General features: G+C 42.9%; 3 protein-coding genes across 4 annotated transcripts in view; 2 read left to right on the top strand and 1 right to left on the bottom strand.

Moving 5' to 3' along the window:
- Positions 1-3,432: 3,432 nt before the first annotated feature.
- On the bottom strand, positions 3,433-11,847 carry sucla2 (succinate-CoA ligase ADP-forming subunit beta). Its single transcript, XM_027026536.3, has 11 exons — positions 11,707-11,847; positions 10,851-11,046; positions 8,710-8,809; positions 8,390-8,552; positions 7,577-7,705; positions 7,130-7,268; positions 6,567-6,728; positions 5,357-5,499; positions 5,131-5,251; positions 4,805-4,893; positions 3,433-4,663 (listed from the first exon to the last, which is right to left on the bottom strand). The coding sequence occupies exons 1-11, from the start codon at positions 11,788-11,790 to the stop codon at positions 4,589-4,591; spliced, it is 1,401 nt and encodes a 466-aa protein (XP_026882337.1). The 5' UTR covers positions 11,791-11,847; the 3' UTR covers positions 3,433-4,588.
- Positions 11,848-11,910: 63 nt separating this feature from the next.
- On the top strand, positions 11,911-16,031 carry nudt15 (nudix (nucleoside diphosphate linked moiety X)-type motif 15). The gene is made up of 3 exons (XM_027026539.3): positions 11,911-12,317; positions 15,139-15,335; positions 15,803-16,031. Exons 1-3 carry the CDS (start codon positions 12,157-12,159, stop codon positions 15,913-15,915), a joined length of 471 nt encoding a protein of 156 aa, XP_026882340.2. The 5' UTR covers positions 11,911-12,156; the 3' UTR covers positions 15,916-16,031.
- A 322-nt stretch (positions 16,032-16,353) lies between these two features.
- The window catches only part of itm2ba (integral membrane protein 2Ba), an 18,162-nt gene continuing 16,936 nt past the window's right edge, over positions 16,354-17,579 (top strand). The window contains exon 1 of one of the 2 annotated variants that reach the window (XM_027026538.3): positions 16,354-16,493. In XM_027026538.3, coding sequence (XP_026882339.2) covers positions 16,410-16,493 — 84 coding nt within the window. In that variant the 5' untranslated portion in view covers positions 16,354-16,409. The remainder of the gene's footprint in view (positions 16,494-17,579) is intronic. The other variant, XM_027026537.3, reaches the window with a different exon arrangement.

The raw sequence follows: 17,579 nt of genomic DNA, 5'->3' as shown, positions 1-17,579 counted from the left end.
GCACGCTTGCACCGAGGAGAGGAGCAGTCCGCTAGACAAGGGCTGGTTTGTGTGGGACATGAGGCACCTGGAGGAGCATGGGGTGAGTTGGAGCTGCACGGTCTAGCAGTTTAGCCTTTTCTTTTGTTCTTCTTAAAACAATATCTACAGCGAGGCATACAACTCATACCAGGCACACGTGAGGCAATATGCAGTTTGGTCATAGGAAGAAAACATGAACTATTGAGTAATAACCTCAGACCTTCTGCAGAAAGATACAGAAGAGAGTGACTTGCTGCCGTGATGTAGGCTCGATAAGGGGGAAATGGTACCTTTTCACTTTTACCTCAATCAACAACCTCAGAGGTCCCTCAAAGAAATGCAGATCTCCAGACAAAAACTTTCCATAGTGCAGAAAAGGTTCCACAGTTTCATTTAGTTCTGCAGATTTGTCAGAGCTCTCACACTCCTCTAGTACAAAAAAAACAAACAAACACCAAAGATAAATTCAGCCTCCAGGCGAAATCGGAGCAGAATGTTGGCTTCACAGTCACAACCGCACACAGGTGCGCACAGACACACAGACGCACACAGGCGTACACAGACGCATACAGGCACACACAGACACAGTCAGATGCATACAGGTATACACACATGCACACAGACGCACATAGGCGCACACAGGCACACACAGGTGCACACAGACACACTCAGACACACACAGGCACCCACAGGTGCATACAGACGCATACAGGCGCACACACAGATGCATACAGGCACACACAGGCACACACAGGTACACACAGGTGCACACAGACGCACACAGGCACACACAGGTATACACACGTGCACAGAGACACATACAGGTGCACACGGATGCACACAGGCACACACAGGTGCACACAGGAACACACAGGTACATACAGATGCACACAGATGTACACAGGCACACATGGGTGCACACAGGCACACACACACGCACACAGGCACACACAGATGCACACAGGCACACAGATGCGCAGAGGCACACACAGGTGCACACAGACGCACACAGGCACACACAGGTATACACGTGCACAGAGATGCACACGCATACACAGATGCATACAGGCACACACACGCACACAGGCACACACAGGTGCACACAGGCGCACACAGGTACACACAGGTGCACACAGACGCACACAGGTACACGCAGGTGCACACAGGTGCACACAGGCGCACACAGACGCACACAAACGCACACAGGTGCCACAGAAACAACAAACAGGTCAAAGCAAAAGGCATTGTGCTGGGTTATTATTCTAATTTCCATCCCACTGAGGTGTGCGTTTTGACTGGGCGCTTCAGTAGACGACTACAAGATAAAACGCTACAACCACAGACCACCAGCTGGAAGCAACAGAGTTTACAAACAGCTCTTTGGTCTTGGCTTTTGACTGATGGAGTTCAGGATCACAGAACAGGGGAGACAGAGGTGGTTTCTGGCAAAGAGCTAACAAATCAAGCAGTTCACATTCATCATGTCCATCCAGTAGGCTTGCCTATGCTTCAGAGTCTGTGTGTGTGTGTGCATATGTATAATATTAAGCTTATAGCCAGGTTCTGTGCAGAACATCAAATAATACATCTTAGATATTGAATATTATTATCATTGTAACAGCTTTGATAAACTATAGGTAAAGCAGACCTGCATAATCCTACACAGTGGAGCATTATACTCCCATTACCTTACATTATTCTTGTGATATGGATGGAGTCTGCATCCTTATTTTAGGTTGCTGCTTCTGTCATAAATTGAAAGAAAGGTTCAAGTCAACATAGTTGAATTTTTAAAAGGTAGAAAACATAAGCAAATCCAAACACAAACCAAGCACAACTGGAATAAAACTGAAACAAGACAGCAGGCCCAACACAGCTGAGCAGAATTGGAGAACAGCATACACTGAACAAGCATACGAAGCTCATCAAAACAATGAACAGACAACCAAGACAAGAGAACAAGTGGTTTAACTACAAAGAAAGTACAATAACAGATGAATACAATAAAGGGAGGGGACAGACACAACAGGAGACAAAACAAAATCACATGGCACTTATTGCACTGGAAACAGAGCTTAAACAAAAACAAACAGTATTACATTGCGCACAGCTGAGGGGAAAACTTAGAGGTAGCGTCAATGTTTACACAATGCATATGCAAATGTAAAAAAAAAAACCTACTGAACACATGAAAATTAAGCACATCAAAAACGTCAGATAGTCTGGGAACTGTTTTAAGCGTAGGAGAAATAAGACGACCTACATCTACTTTTTACGCACAAATTAAAGAAAATGTCTGTGCAATTAAAACATGCGATCAATTTGAAGAAAATTAGAGAACAACTTAGTTAATTGTGCAAATAAATTAAGAAAACTTGCATACAGATAATTTTTATTATTACCCATGAGCCCTCCTGGGCACCGTAAAGGTACATATTGTGAAAAGCCTTATCTTTAAGGATCTCAGGATCCTCTAAGCAATAAAGTAATTTCGGTACTATGCCTTGAGTTCTATAAGATTATTTGAAACAGAATTTGTGTTTGTGTGCGTGTTGGGGGCATGGGGACCCTAACAAAATATATGCAAGAACTAATTCTCTGTGTTAATAAATGTTTCCATTTTTGAATGGTTTATTTCCTGGTATACAACTCTCAGTTGTACCAAATGTCACAAAGTCATTTATTCACTGCTAACTCATTTTGCCAGATATTGGTGTGTGAACAGACATTTATCACCTGTCCCTTAGTACATGCTGGCTTTTCAAGCCTTTACTGGACACATGTTCACTGGGCCCCTACATCAGAAGTAGAGCAGCAACAATTCATGGATGCCATGTTTCTAAAGCTTACTGAGACAGCCTGTATGTGTGCATATTGCGGGCATACTCGTAAATTACCCTAACCCATTTTTTCTGTACAAAAACAAACAAACAAAAAAAACAACAAAATATTACCTGGGTCTCCCCTGTAAGGGTATTACAGGGCATATTTTAGAGCTTGCAGTGTAGCCAGTTCAGAAAAGAAAGACTGAAAGAAATGGAAAGAAAGACATTTATTTTCCCCCTTTATGAGTTGGCAAAAATACGTCCCTTTATAAACACATTTAATGTTTATAAAGGGACTCATTTTGTTCCTAATGCTTTGATTTTGTAGTGCACAAAGAAACGTTCAGCGCACTCAGCTGGTTTCACTTAAATCGATGTTGTCATTGATACCTGGCCAGAACTCCACTTCTGTACATAAAATCACCTCATTGTGCTTCAGCTTTACTGGAGCAGCTCTTCTGAACAGTCACTTACAGTCAAAAACAGGAAGCCAAGCACTTTAGGACAATCTATAAACACGTGATTTCAGCCAGAGGTGTTAATATATGTAATACGCTGCAATTTAATGACATTTCATACATATGCATAAGCCTTTATGAGCATAATTTTTATTGTAATGCATGTACTGGAAAATGTTCCATTTAAATACATCGATGTCCTTGAAGTAACATTAAACAACTTATTTCATCAGTTCTGTGGTAAATAGACATTTATTCAAGTGCAGTTTATTTCTTTTACATGCCTCAAGAGTGCAGAAATTCCTTCCCCCCATCATGAGCCAGCAACACGGGCTTTTGATTGCCATGTTTATAATCAATGACAAACTAAACAAACCAATTAAAGCTTCAGTAGGTGGTTCTTGACGTTGCTGAAGACTAGTTCTGAAGGTGTAGGTTCAGGGAGTTTACAGGAGGTGACAACTCGAGCCCACAGGGACATCATCAGTGTCACCATTTCTGCACTTTTTACAGGAACATCGTTTAACTCGGCTTGCTAATCGGCAGCTCGCAAATGAAGAACACAACTCAAATAACACAGGTTCCCCTAAAGTTTGTGCGTTTCTGAGGGTGGGAAACAGTGCCATGCTCTTCGCAAAAACGCAGGCTGAAGGAAAGACAGCCCTACTCCAACTACACATGCACCCAGTGGGACAACAGACAAGGGAGCGAGAAAGAGAACGAAGCTATCATTTTAACAAGACTCTGCAAGTGTAAGTGTTTGTGTGTGTGTGTTTGTACCGAGATACAGAACCAGTGTCAAACACATATTACATTTAACAGGCTTCGCCTCAATGTAAATTTCTGCAATATCAATATAGTCCTGCATAAATAGGTCCGCCTTAGTAATAGAGAGGGAAAGAAAATGTCAACAACACATAAAAAGAAACAAAAATAAAACTAACAGTAACAATGACCTGTTCTAATCAGAGTAACCAAGACAACCAGTCTAATCTAGTTGTGGGCTGGTTACATGGGATGATCGGTCTGCCGCTCACCAACTACAGAACAGAGTGTTCTTACAATCTGGAAGCACTGATGGAGCACAGGAGATGGCAGTAACGTGTGACTACAGGCTGGAGGTTCAGATATGAACCATAGACACAAGCTGGAACACGCAGCGTCGGGGGAGTTGTGGGACTCGGGGGCCGAGATCTCAGTTCATGGTTTAAAACCCTGGTCTGGGAAGGATGTGGTTGGAACAGAAGTGCGACTTTGTAAATGTGCCTCTCGGGTGGGAGCTTTTTAGATGGGCAGCTGAAATTTGACGTCCACCTGGGCCTCTTTGGCCAGCGATACGATTTCAGAAAGCTTTACAACCTAGAGAGAGAGAAATCAAGAAATTCAGAAAGACAAAACGAGGGACAGAGAGCAAGACACAAAAATAGGGAGAGAAGTGTTTAAATGCTAATATGAAAGGTAGCATAATGGTGGGTTGTTTTTTGTTTTTTTGTGGTGTACCATCTTAGCTGCCTCATCCAGGTCATCGCAGGCCAGGATCTTCAGAGGGCTGGCAGCAATCAGCGCCTTGGCGTCGTCCACTCTGGTTCCTGCAGCGACACCAACAGTCGTGTACAGGGAGGGTCTCCACATACGCACACCCACAAACCCACGGCAGAGATGTTTGGGGCTCGTGTGGTGCTGTTGCTTAATGCAATTTCCTGCCTGTATGCCTGTTTCATCTCTGCTCACGTCACTGGTTTTAACCTGTCATCTGCCCATCAGCTCGTCGGGTTCCTCGCTACGCTGATATCCTGTTTTACTCCTCCTTACTTCGCCCCTCTCACCTTGTAACCGCACTACGATGGGAATTTTCAGATCCAAGTCGGTGACGGCCATGATGATGCCCTGAGCAATCACATCACACCTCATAATTCCTCCAAAAATGTTGACCAGGATGGCCTGCACCTGTTACAGCAACCAAATGTGTACAATCAGAGCACTCACGAGCAGACACTCAACAAGCCACAGCTCAGGTCTGTCTGGCTATTTCATGGTGCACTGCAATGGTACCTTTTTGTCCGAAGTGATAAGCTTGAAGGCTTCCGTCACCTGGCTTGCTGTGGCTCCACCCCCTACGTCCAGGAAGTTGGCAGGAATTCCACCATGTAGTTTGATGATATCCATAGTTGCCATCGCAAGCCCCGCCCCATTGACTACAGAAAAACAGAGGCCGCCATAAATGTGATGAGAAAATTCTCACATTTATTATGACTTTAAACCATTCAGAAAACATAAAAAATCTTTGCAGCAAATGTTGCTCTATGTTAAAGTATTTGGTTACAGTAAAGCTGCAAGAAACAAAAAGCTTACTAATAAAGTAACCAAATTACCATTTTTCTAACTGATTACTGTAATGTCCTTGGAAATTCAACAAATGACTAAACAAAATCTTGGAACTGCAATATGATACGATATGAATGCATTGAAGTATATTAAGCCACATTGGTGAACTATTAAGGCTCACTGATGACATGATTAAGTTGGTGAAAACAATGGAATGACTGGCACACACATAATAACAAACTTTCAGTCACGCCTTCCCAGACTTTCATCTGAAGCTGGTGACTGACATGTTTTTATTCACACTTTGCACTTGAGCTTCATGCTTGGTTAATATTTATTTATTTATTAAAATCTCTGCTAAAAACATTTCTTTGACATTTTAAGGCCTCTTTGGCCTTCGGTGTGTGGATGTGCGAGTCAGTATATTGTTTCTACCATGTAGAGTTGCTTGCCGACCTATACACCCAGGCCCAGATGTCACATTTGAGGTGGAGCTTGAGAATTCACAATTTTTCACTGAAAAGGTTTAGGACTGCATTACGTTAGCCTGCATCATTTACACTCACTGGATTATATGAAAGCCACAATTTTTTAAAACACTCACCTGGAATGTCAGAAGTTTCTCACACGCATTCGTGCATACAGACGCAGGCATAAGTACACACACACACACACACACACACACACACACACACACACACACACACACACACACACACACACACACACACACACACACACACACACACACACACACACACACACACACACACACACATTTACATACTGCAACCTTCAGCTTTCACAAAGGCTAACTTGGAAATAAACATCAGCAAAACGCCATCCTGTTTAGCTCTTCCTATGAGCATGGTCAAAACCACCGTCCAAATCCTGTTTGGAACTCCTCCATAAATGTAGTGCAACCCAGGGTACTGACCCAGGCAGCCGATGGTGCCGTCCAGGCCGATGTAGTTGAGGTCGGCTTTAGCTGCCTGTCTGTCTCTGGGGTCCTCCTGGCTCCAGTCCCGCATCTCAAACACTTTCTTCTGTCTGTAGGCGGCATTTGAGTCGAAGTTGATCTTGGCATCCATGCACATTACTGTGGAACAGAACCACCGGGAGACAAAATTATTGACAACAGTGCAAACGCTAGACAAGATCATCAGTAAAAGATGTAGCTGCATTTGCAGGGGGTGTGTGTGTGTGTGTGTGCAGGGGAATAGCCTGTACTCGATGACTAAAAAGAAAACAAAATCAGGAGCACCATTACTTATGAAGGTGTGTCCATGCATGTAGCAATTTTTCACCAGAAGCCTGGAGACTATTATTAACAGTTTAGCGATAATAACTGGATTCAGGGTTTTACCAGAGACATCTTTCACATCTGACAGAAACACTGTTGGTGAGTCTGTTCATGACAAACATGATACTAGATAGAGCTGTGTCAGGGAGGTGTCGGTGTGGGTGTGCGCGTGGGTGTAAGTGTGAGTGTGGGCGCACCGATGCCAGAGGAGTCTTCCACCATTGGGTTGATCTCCAACATGGATGCGTCGTATTTAATGAAAAGGTTATAAAGTCTGATCATGTTTTCTGCAGCTTCGTTTACCAAAGCTTCAGGGAAACCCATCTTCTTCGCTACCTGGAAGAGAGCAGGTCCAGTGGTGTGGGGCAAGACACATAAGGGTAAGTGTTCTGAGAACAGAACATTATGTGTTACGGTCGGAACATAAGGAGTGAACCTGTGAATTGTGAAGTGACTTGTCAAAGAAATGAAGACAGAAACAGTTGAAAGAGTGCGAAAGAAAGAAAAAAAGGTTAAAAAAACCCATTTTCACTATAATAATAACGAAGGTATCAGCATCATATATTATATACAGGCATTTTGTAGTATCTCAATAACAACTCGAGTGGGCGTTCTAACAGTGTCATTTTCACTCTCCCTCTCACCTTTATTGCTTGCTCCATCTTAATACCCTCCACGATGTCAACTGGCTCTTTCACGATGGCGTCCGGATTCTCAGCCGCCACATCCTCGATGTTCACACCCCCCTGAGAGCTGCCAATCAGCACGGGGCCCTGAGGAGGACTCATCATCATCATCATCATCATCAATGTTGGAATGCACCAACATGCCTGTCAGTTGATTTGCTCACTGCCCTAATGCAACACTCTGATGCCCTCTACAGGACAAACCACACATGACTACCACAAATTCTCTCTACCTACGTATCCAAGCAGTTGGAAACAAAACTCCTTTAACCTATGTATACAGTGAAATTAAAGAATAGGTCAAGAAAGGAGATGGACTGTTCTGGTATGGAGAAAACCTCATTTGACACTACGTACAGAGACACACACCACTGGAACATATATGGTACACCAGGAACAACTGGACATGTGTGGAATACTTTAGTGTATATCCATAAACATATATGGGAACATTCATGTGTGTCATTTTGTATGGTAATATTTGTCCTGCCCTTCCCCCCACTGCCTCATGTATTGTTAAATGGCTTGTCTTTAAAGGCTTTTTATTGTCTGCTATACACAATAGTCTTCAGAGTTACTACATATCAGTCTACTGCACCTTTGCACCTATGACAAATGTACTTGCAAAAAATAAACCTTTGAACTGGATACCTCTAAAATGGCATGTTTCCTCTCTAATTATTATTAACATCAAGAACGTGCTGATCACTTGGTGATCACTTGGTGTATTTATTGTGTCAAATTACTTCTGTAGGAATGCTTAATTCTAACCTGAAAAGACCTCTCCATGGTGATGGCAAAGTAATACTCTCTGCGGGGGTAGCGGCGCTCACAGATGAACACTTGGTTACAGATCCGTCCCGCCTCCCCCGTTTGCTTCGTAAAGAGCTTCCTGCCAATCATCTGTGAGGAGATGTCCCTCACTTCCTCTGGCCTGCAGACAGACAGAAACAGCGAGGGATAGGGGAGAGAGAGAGAGAGAGACATTTTGTACAGTAATAGAAACCAAATAAAATGATAGTGAACGTAATGCAAAGGGGAATATGGTGTATGGCACAGGCGTGTATGTGTGCATGCGTTCTGGCACTCACGAGTAAACGATTTTGACTCCTCCTTTCAAGCCGCCCTCAAACGTCCCTTTACCTCTGCCACCAGCCAACACCTGTGCCTTTACCACCAGGTCTTTAGAGCCTGCAAAACAAACAGAAAGAGAGAGAGTGTGTGAGGGGCAAAGAGGAGAAGAAAGAGAAAGAAATAAAAATAAAAGATAAGTCTATGAAACTATGACCCAGAGAAAGGACAGTCACACTTGCGATTATTTATTTCACACACACACACACACACACACACACACACACACACACACACACACACACACACACACACACACACTAATACACATACACTTTGCTCCACATAGGTTGGATGGAGAAGATGACCATGGAAGGAACGTCTACTAGTGTAAACAAGAGCTGTGGAGGCCAGTGCCAAGTAAGCGCCGGTCCATTCATATTAATTCATATGTCATTAATTTATAACACTAAACAACATACCTTAAAGCTGAGTGTTCATACTAGCTGTACTTCTAGCTTCTAGCAATGTTAGCACTGTTGCACTGACTGGAATATCTTCAGGAAGAATTTTTGCTTTATGATAATGTCATAATCTCATTCACTGGAATTTGACAGCATAAATGAAACGGAAACCAAGAGACAGCAGGAATACTGAGTACAAGATTCACATATGCACCCACCTCAAACACAGATATAGTAAATAGCAGGCAGTGGTAAAGGTACATGACATGTAACCAGAAGGTTGCTGGTTCAAGCCCCACCACTGCCAAGTTGCCCCTGTTGGGCCCCTGAGCAAGACCCTTAACCCTCAATTGCTCAAGCTGTACTCAGTCATAATTGTAAATCACTTTGGATAAAAGTGTTAGCTAAATGCCATAAATGTAAATACAGAGAGAGGCACACAAAAACAACATAAAAGCAGTAAAACAACATTATATAACACACTGTAAAAGTACAAAGATGTTACAGGCCTGTGACCATTAACACCACCCTTCATCTGGCATACAAAACCAAGGCATTTTTCCAAACCTGCATTCACCTGCACTGACAGCACAAAAGAAGGCAGCCACTGATGTTATTGTTTCAATACTGTACACATGTTCAGTAACTAAAATTTTATTGATGTTCATCAGCTTTTACATTACAGTGCTATGACTGGAAGAAAAACCACAACTGTGTGTTCTACATTTTTGGTGCATGAATGACACTCTCATTATGTGGCAATTTTGTAAACAGACAAAAGATTCCCTTTTTTTATAACTCTAAGACAGGTTTCACTTCCCATTTCCTAGAAAATGTTCTTTAGAATCTGAACCAAATTAGTACAAAGGTCTGGTTAGATAAAGCTAATTTCTTTAAAGTCTGAAAAGTAACTGAGAAAAGATTTAAAAGATTTACAAGTAAAAGGATATCGGACTATATTATAATAGCTACCATCCCCTTTCATTCACAAGCACAAAGAACAAGTAGTGGTGGTACAACGGCTGCTCTGACAGACACAGACAGACAGACAGACAGACAGAGACACACACACACACACACACACACACACACACACACACACACACACACACACACACGTGTAAGCACCATCCAATGTTTAGATACAAGTGTGCTTGTGTACTGTAAATATTCATTCATAGTCACACAAGCAATAGCAGGTTCTACTGTTTCATAATCCAAAATAAGTACCAAAAGGCTCATGTGCACAAAAACTGAAAATGAACAGGCTGGACTTTAGTTTAAAGTGTAGCGAGTTGCGTCTGAACCCTGTCAACCTGTACACGTCAAAGGCACATGGCTATGAATAGTGAGTAGCCACCAACAGTGACTCCACAGTGCCCTCATTGTTGTTTATCTTCACTGCAAGAAACCTTCCTATCTCCAAAAAGGCATTCTTTCAGCAGAGGATAAGAAAGCTTAAATCCACTTTCCATGGCTACGGTTTTGTCCACTGAGCATGTCACATCTGCACAGAAGCTGCAACTGAACTGCAAGGATTTTTTATACTTAAAATGCTCGCTGCAGAGACCGTGTACCAGAGAGCAACATTTCAGTTTGTGTTTCTTTAGGAGGTGGGATTTATCTGTCAGCAGCAGCAGCTGAGTGTTACACCACTCCTGCCTTCTAATGTTGTTTAATAGGCTTTGGGCTCTTACCGATCACCTTGGCCACACTGTAGGCCTCCTCTGGCGTGCTGGCCACCAAACCCGTGGGCACCGAGATGCCCGCCTCCTTTAGCAGCCCGATGCTCATGTACTCGTGCAGAGACAGGTTCCTCCTCTGCTGCCCCTGCACCAGTGCCGACGGCTGGTTGCCATGGTTACTGAACAACCCCGACGTCCCAGCGAGTATCTGGAAGAGAGCAGAGGTGAGATGCCGTGAAGTGGGGTGGCAATGGAGAGCAAGTAGATCGCTCAATAATAGGTTCACTCACATAAGTTCATTACATCTGTGAACGCGCCTTCCTCGGGAGTCATTATTCTAACTGTGACCACCTTCCTGTGTGACACTGAGCTCGGTTATTCACCCGTGCAGCAACACTATGTGCTGAGACTAAACTAAACTAAACAGGAGCTCAACATTCCGCTGAGCTCAACCCGAGCCAGAATGACGTCAGGGAACCAGCACTGGCTCGAGCGCGACCGTTACAGATGGCTAGCTGACAGAGCTATTATATTCTTATGCTTTTATTATGTATTATATTATGTTCTTATTATGTTCATATTATGTTCTCTGGCGTGCGAAATAATTATTTTTTTTTAAACATCTGAAGTAAACTGTTGGGTTTCCAACATGGGTCAACCCTGGATTAACCACTGCTAGGGATCACTGGTGCTGACAGAGCGAGCGAGCTAAGCTTACTATACTAGCTTTAGCTAATTAGCTCGTATGGCTAGCTAATGTCAAATGTGAAACTCTTACTTTGAAGGCATCCCAACTAACTTAGGAGAAATTCCAGTTGAACAAAAGAAATCTGATATAATCGCCTGATATACTTCTGCAAAAACTAACCTTGGCCGCCGAGTTTAAAGTCGTCCGGGACCCAGAATGTCTCAGTCCAGCGGACAACCGGCCGCAAATCAGGGACGTCGCCATGTTCCTCTCCAAAGCAGCAGCTCTGAGGAAAACAAATCACGGGACGCGCATGTGTACGTGCACATTTACGTCATTTGCGCATCTGCGCATTGTGAAAGGCGGTAGTGCTGCACCATGCGGCACTTCGTGTCCTCCGCTCTCAGCGCAGTCGCGGTTTTATAAAGAATTATGCACGATGTGCCTGAGCTATAACGGTTGTTTTTTTTTTTTTTTTTTAACGAAATAAGTATTTGACACTTTGGGGACACGTCAGGAAGTTCATATGCCAAGAAAGACAACAGGAAGTTGCTAGCAGCTTGTCCTTTGGGAAAGACTGACAGCTATACAGGAGTGCTTAACACATTTGCCCTAGCGGGCCTGCACAACATGTGGAGAGCTGTACAGAACCATACCCCACAGCGGCCTGGTGTTGGCCTGGGGGTGTTGGTCACACATCCATCCCACCCAGGGTGTGTTCTCCTCGGGAGGCGGAAGGGCGTGGTCGGTACAGGCACCTATCAGTTACCGGGAGGTCACATAGAGTTTGGGTGAGTTACTGAAACTGCACGTTCCTAATTAGTAAATAAAGGACTAGAGGCTCAAAGTAGCTTGACATTCAGTTTTTTTGGTTCTTTTAATTATGTGTAATTAATCATCGTTATGCATACAATCATCATGCAGCTTTTTTTTAAATAGCTGTACTTTTGAATGCAATGAATTTTACTCCATCCCCAGGGAGCAATAGGTAGTGGTTGTAAAAGCCTTTGTAAAGGTTTTATAATTTTTTTTTGTCCATATATACTCTGCCTGACTAGAGGCGTAACCGCTAAACCTCAATGGTAGCTCAGCGGTTAAGGTACTGGACTAGTAACACTGGTAAACAAATTTTTGAGAAATTTGTTTCCTCCAGTCTTTTTGGTGAAACAAGTAAATTTTAACATGCTGAACACAAATATGTCTTTATAATGTCTGTATCACGTATCGTTTGTCAGAAAATTGCGATTTTCATTAAGTATTGTCGTGTTTAGCGGCGTACACTGTTATGGCAATGCTGGCAACATGAAACAGTATTAGAAATGCTTAGCCATAGATTTTCATTTATAATTGCTGTCTGACGCTTCACGAATAAGAGTCCAATAATAGTCTCCCAGCATAGACAGATTCCACTTGCCCTGATACCATTTCTCCATCTTGGCAATGTCTTGATGAAACCTTTCACCATGTTTGTCACTCACGGCACTGAGGTTGTCTGGGAAGCAGACATTGAACCTGTTTATCATAGTCAGGTCTTTGTAGTTGCCTAGGAAGTTACAAATTACATTCTTGAAGGCTGTTCACGCAACACGTTCTGCACCCTGCAGAAGACCATCAAAGTGGATATCATTTCATCACATCTCGGTTTGTGGGCCAATGAAAACACCTTTTATTTTGGCAATCACTTATTCATGGAAACCTCAGCCACAGATAAGCAAAGGCCTCACTTTGCTTGTTCATTGCCTTAACGAAATGTTTCATTAGCCCAAGTTTGATGTGCAAAGGCAGAAGAAATATCTTCTTTGGATCTACCAGTGGGTCATGGGTGCAACATTCTTCTGCCCTGGCACCAGTTTCTTGCGTGGAGGCCAGACCTTTCTGATGTAATGCGAATCTCTTGCTCGACTGTTCCACTTGCAAAGGAAGCAACAATACTTTTGTGTAACCAAGCTGCAAACCCAGTAGAATTGCAACTACCTTAAGATCACCACACAACTGCAATTTGTATCTCAAGTACTGAATGTGGTTCAGCAGAACCTGCATGTTCTCATATGTTTCTTTCCTACGAACGGCATGCCCGACAGGTATGGGAGGGTAAATGTTGCCGTTGTGCAGCAAAACAACCTTCAGACTCAAGATTGATGAGTGAATAAACAGTCGCCATTCTGATGGTTCATGGTCGCAACCGAGAGCACAAAACAGTCCATCAATGTCACAACAAAAAGTCAAACTGTCAATTTGACTGAAATATTTTGTCAAATTTTCATGATGGCTGCGAAATACTTACGTTTTTGTGCCGGATGACAAAAGATTCTATCCTTGCAGCCTTGACTCAAGCAGCTCTGCCTGACTCTTCGATAAGCCCAAATCTCTGACCAGATCATTCAGCTCTACCTGAGATAATAAATGAGGGTCGCTGGATGTTGATGGCACGAAGTCTGGATCAGCAGCAGCTTCCATCTGCATCAGCTCATCATCACTGCCTACCTCCTCATCCTCTAATATTCACACCGCTGGAGGTTTTGGAACAGGAAGACTGTCATCATACAACACTGGTATTATTCCCAATGCAAGGATCAGATACTCAATAAACTTCCTGTTCTTTGAAGAATATCCTGATACGTTCATCATGCAGAAGTAACAATCAGTTATGATCCTTCTGCTCCCTCCATATCATTGGAAATGGCGTGGATGGTGGCACACCTTTCAACCAAGCTCGCAGACTACTGCCGCAAGATGCACAACATGTATGATGAGCCCATGATTTGTCCTGGTCACCAATTTTGCACGGCAAGTATAACTCGTAGTACTGTCATACTCCTTTTAAGTCCTTTTGGAGTAAACTCGCCACATATGTAACAAAACGTGTCACAGCTATTACGACCTTGGCGTGACATTTCAGAATCTGTATGAGATCAAGTCCACAGTCTTTAAACTCAATCGTTTCAGTGATACGAAACGCTCATGCGCACAGACGTTACATAGAAAGACTGTTACTCGCTGCAACTGCTAGTTATGTAAGGCTGCGTTGACACAGAAAAAAGCTAGAATCTTGCAGCTGAGCTTGGACTTGCCAGAGCGTGCCTGAGCAAGTTCCTGCATGATCAGAAAGAGTTCCTTGGTGTACTTTAACAAATTGAGTCTCTATTAATGTTACATTGGTCATGGCCATCAGAAATATGATTTTAATCAAATAAATAAAATTTACTGTTGAGCAAGTAAATCAATATACACGATATGTCTCAATTTCACAATGATTGTAAAACAAAATTAGCCATTTCTCAAAAACCGTACGTGATGTAAAAAACTCGACGTCATTTCTGTGATCAGCATCAAAAAGTATATTTGGAACACCAAAAACTGTAAAGGAAACAAAAACCTTGTAAACCAGTGTAATCAGAAGGTTGCCAGTTCAAGTCACTGCCAGGTTGCCACTGTTGGACCCCTGAGCAAGACCCTTAACCCTCAGTTGCTCGTGTTGTACTCGGTCATAATTGTAAGACGCTTTGGATAAAAGCATCAGCTAAATGCCGTAAATGTAACCTTGCCAGCTGTCAGATCTGCTTTTCCTAAACTGAAACGTTTTCAACTGAAATCTGTATGCATTTCTTGCAGCGAGACATGGGAGGAGTGTGCTCAGAGGGAGGTGATGGAGGAGGCAGGGATACGGCTGAGGAATGTCCGGTATGCCTCTGTCGTGAACTCCATAAAGCTGGATGAAAACTATCACTACATTACAGTTTTCATGCAGGGAGAAGTTGACAGGGCCTTCTCATCCGAACCAGTAAACATGGAGCCGGAGAAAAACGAGGGTAATTATATTTGCAAACTGAGGCTAGTGAGTCTTTTCTCCTTTTCTGTTGTACAGGTGTATTCTCAAGATTGTGCAACCAGCGAACAAAAACTGTTCAGTTTGATTTGGCATCGGTTTATACCCAAAGTTTGAGTGGGGATGACCAAGTGTAAGTCAGGAGTTAGAACACAAGATGGCTTACTTATCAGTAATGGGAATAACATTACCTAATGTTTATTATTCACTAATGCACTAGTTTGCTTATCTTAACATCATAAACCATAGAAGATACAGCTCCAGGATTATTATAACCACACCCACTGATTAAATGTATTTGTAATATTGACAAGTTGGTGAAACTTTCCTTTGTGAATTATTTCCTTCAGCAGTGAATGGTTCACTTACCTTTTATAGGAATTTTTTCACATTCACTAATAGTTCATGGTTTGTTTGTTTGTTTGTTTGTTTTTTCTATTTTACACTCAGGTTGGACATGGATAACTTGGGAAGATTTTCCCGAAGAGGAGCAACTTTTCTTGCCACTGGCTAATTTAAGACAGCAGGGTTTCCAACCTTTCACAAAAGTGGAGAAGATTTAATGTAATCAAGAGACTGTTTTTCCATGCTGTGTGAAGAACTGCATGAATTAATTCACCAGCTGATTTCAAGCAAATGGAACAAAATAAGTACATTAAAAAAGACTGCGTTACCAGAAGAGTCTGTGAAACCGATTTGAGGTACAGGTGGCTTTCTCCGTTAAGCACAAACACTGTTCAATGATCCGGTAGAATCTCATGCTCTGATTTGATACTAAAAGCATGCTTATGCCTAATGATTTAACAGTTACTTACGGGAACACGAAATGTGCATTACATTACGCAAAGTACTAGTTTGCTTCTGAAATGTGAACGATATCTCCATATGGGACTGTGTATTTCTGGTCGAGAAGAACGCCCCCTAGCGCCGCATGTTTTTGTTTAAATGCGGCACATCGAGTTGTAAGCAGCCAGTCTGAGGTAGCTGAGCAGTCAAGTGGGCTAGCTTGGGGAAGGCAGCATTACGCTTGTTCTTACACGTTTAACTACAGTTAACTATGGTTAAACTAACCTTTAGCACTGCTCTTGGTCAAAAAAACGCCAAGAAAGAGAAGGATGAGGCATTAATACCACAAGAAGGGGTAAGTTTATAAAGCCAGCGAGGTCATTTTTACTGCTAACGACTTTAGACAAACTAAGTATTAGGCTTGAAATGATTTAGATAGTGTTGTCTGGCTGCAAAGACACTCCTTGAAGTTAGTAGCGTTACCTGAAGTTTCTAATTGATAGGTTGCATAATATCTTACTAAATGTTCACGGGAACGACTACTTGGGGGCGTTAGCTGACCATCTAGTATGCTGCTTTATTTTTAAACCGAAATGCAGTTGAATGTGTCCTACGTGCGCCTGCTGGCTGCTACAACGCCAAAGGGGTTTTGCGGCATGTCGGCTGTGCTTTTAGCTTCGTGGATAGTCGTGAAATGTTTGGCTGAACAATCTTGTTGACTCTGGGAAGACGAAGTAAGACTAGTCGGTAAAATGGCTGACTGCTCAAAACGCAGCTTGAGACGGCCAGGTGTCTGTCTAGAGATCTAATTAAACATCCCAGCTAACCACGCTGGCTAGCGGCAGATTGCAACTGTGTGCATGGACTAACCAAGTTAGTCACTTCAAGCAGAACCACGGAGCTGTATGTCGGTAGGAGTGTGTAAGTACTAAGTACTGACGGTCCCGTCTCCGTTTTATATTTGGCGTGCAAGATCGAGCTCGTCTCGAGCGTCAGCCTGGGCAGACCGAGCCAAGTCCGGAATGAGATCGACTGCTAATGAGTCCGTGCGATACGGCGAGTTGTGCTTTCACACTGCAACGCTGTAAATCATTAAATGACCTACAGTCCTGAAGCGCTGGACCCAGACTGCTGTACGCCCTGGCCTGCCTGTTTCCTGTATCCTAAATAGCCTGAGCACCAATGGCAACGAATAAAGGGAAAACTATAAATGAATGCTGCTTATCTTATAAAGAGTGAATCCAAAGTAATAGTGCTTTAAATCATTTTCACTAAGCTAATTGCATTGGTCGTACACAAACCAGTTATTAGCTACTATACTCTTGTCATGGAATCTCCCTGAGATAAGCAGGAATAACTGTGTGGGGTCTCATCTTGCTGTTCTATTACAGACTTATTGTTTCTGTCACAGGGATGATCAAAGCCTACCTGAACCTGTCTG

Source organism: Electrophorus electricus, chromosome 3, assembly GCF_041902795.1.
Source record: "Electrophorus electricus isolate QZ-2024a chromosome 3, ASM4190279v1, whole genome shotgun sequence".
NCBI classification, from domain to species: Eukaryota; Metazoa; Chordata; class Actinopteri; order Gymnotiformes; family Gymnotidae; genus Electrophorus; species Electrophorus electricus.
This window is presented reverse-complemented; position numbering and strand designations above follow the sequence as displayed.

Excerpts from the sequence above, each read along its gene's own strand:
- sucla2 (XM_027026536.3), bottom strand. The coding sequence starts at position 11,790 with ATGGCGACGTCCCTGATTTGCGGCCGGTTGTCCGCTGGACTGAGACAT. Across the intron at positions 11,047-11,706 it reads CTTTAAACTCGGCGGCCAAG|ATACTCGCTGGGACGTCGGG; the intron begins GTTAGTTTTTGC and ends GCTCTCTTCCAG. Across the intron at positions 7,269-7,576 it reads AGATGGAGCAAGCAATAAAG|GTAGCGAAGAAGATGGGTTT; the intron begins GTGAGAGGGAGA and ends GCTCTCTTCCAG.
- nudt15 (XM_027026539.3), top strand. The coding sequence starts at position 12,157 with ATGTGGAGAGCTGTACAGAACCATACCCCACAGCGGCCTGGTGTTGGC. Across the intron at positions 12,318-15,138 it reads GGAGGTCACATAGAGTTTGG|CGAGACATGGGAGGAGTGTG; the intron begins GTGAGTTACTGA and ends CATTTCTTGCAG. Across the intron at positions 15,336-15,802 it reads GGAGCCGGAGAAAAACGAGG|GTTGGACATGGATAACTTGG; the intron begins GTAATTATATTT and ends TTTTACACTCAG.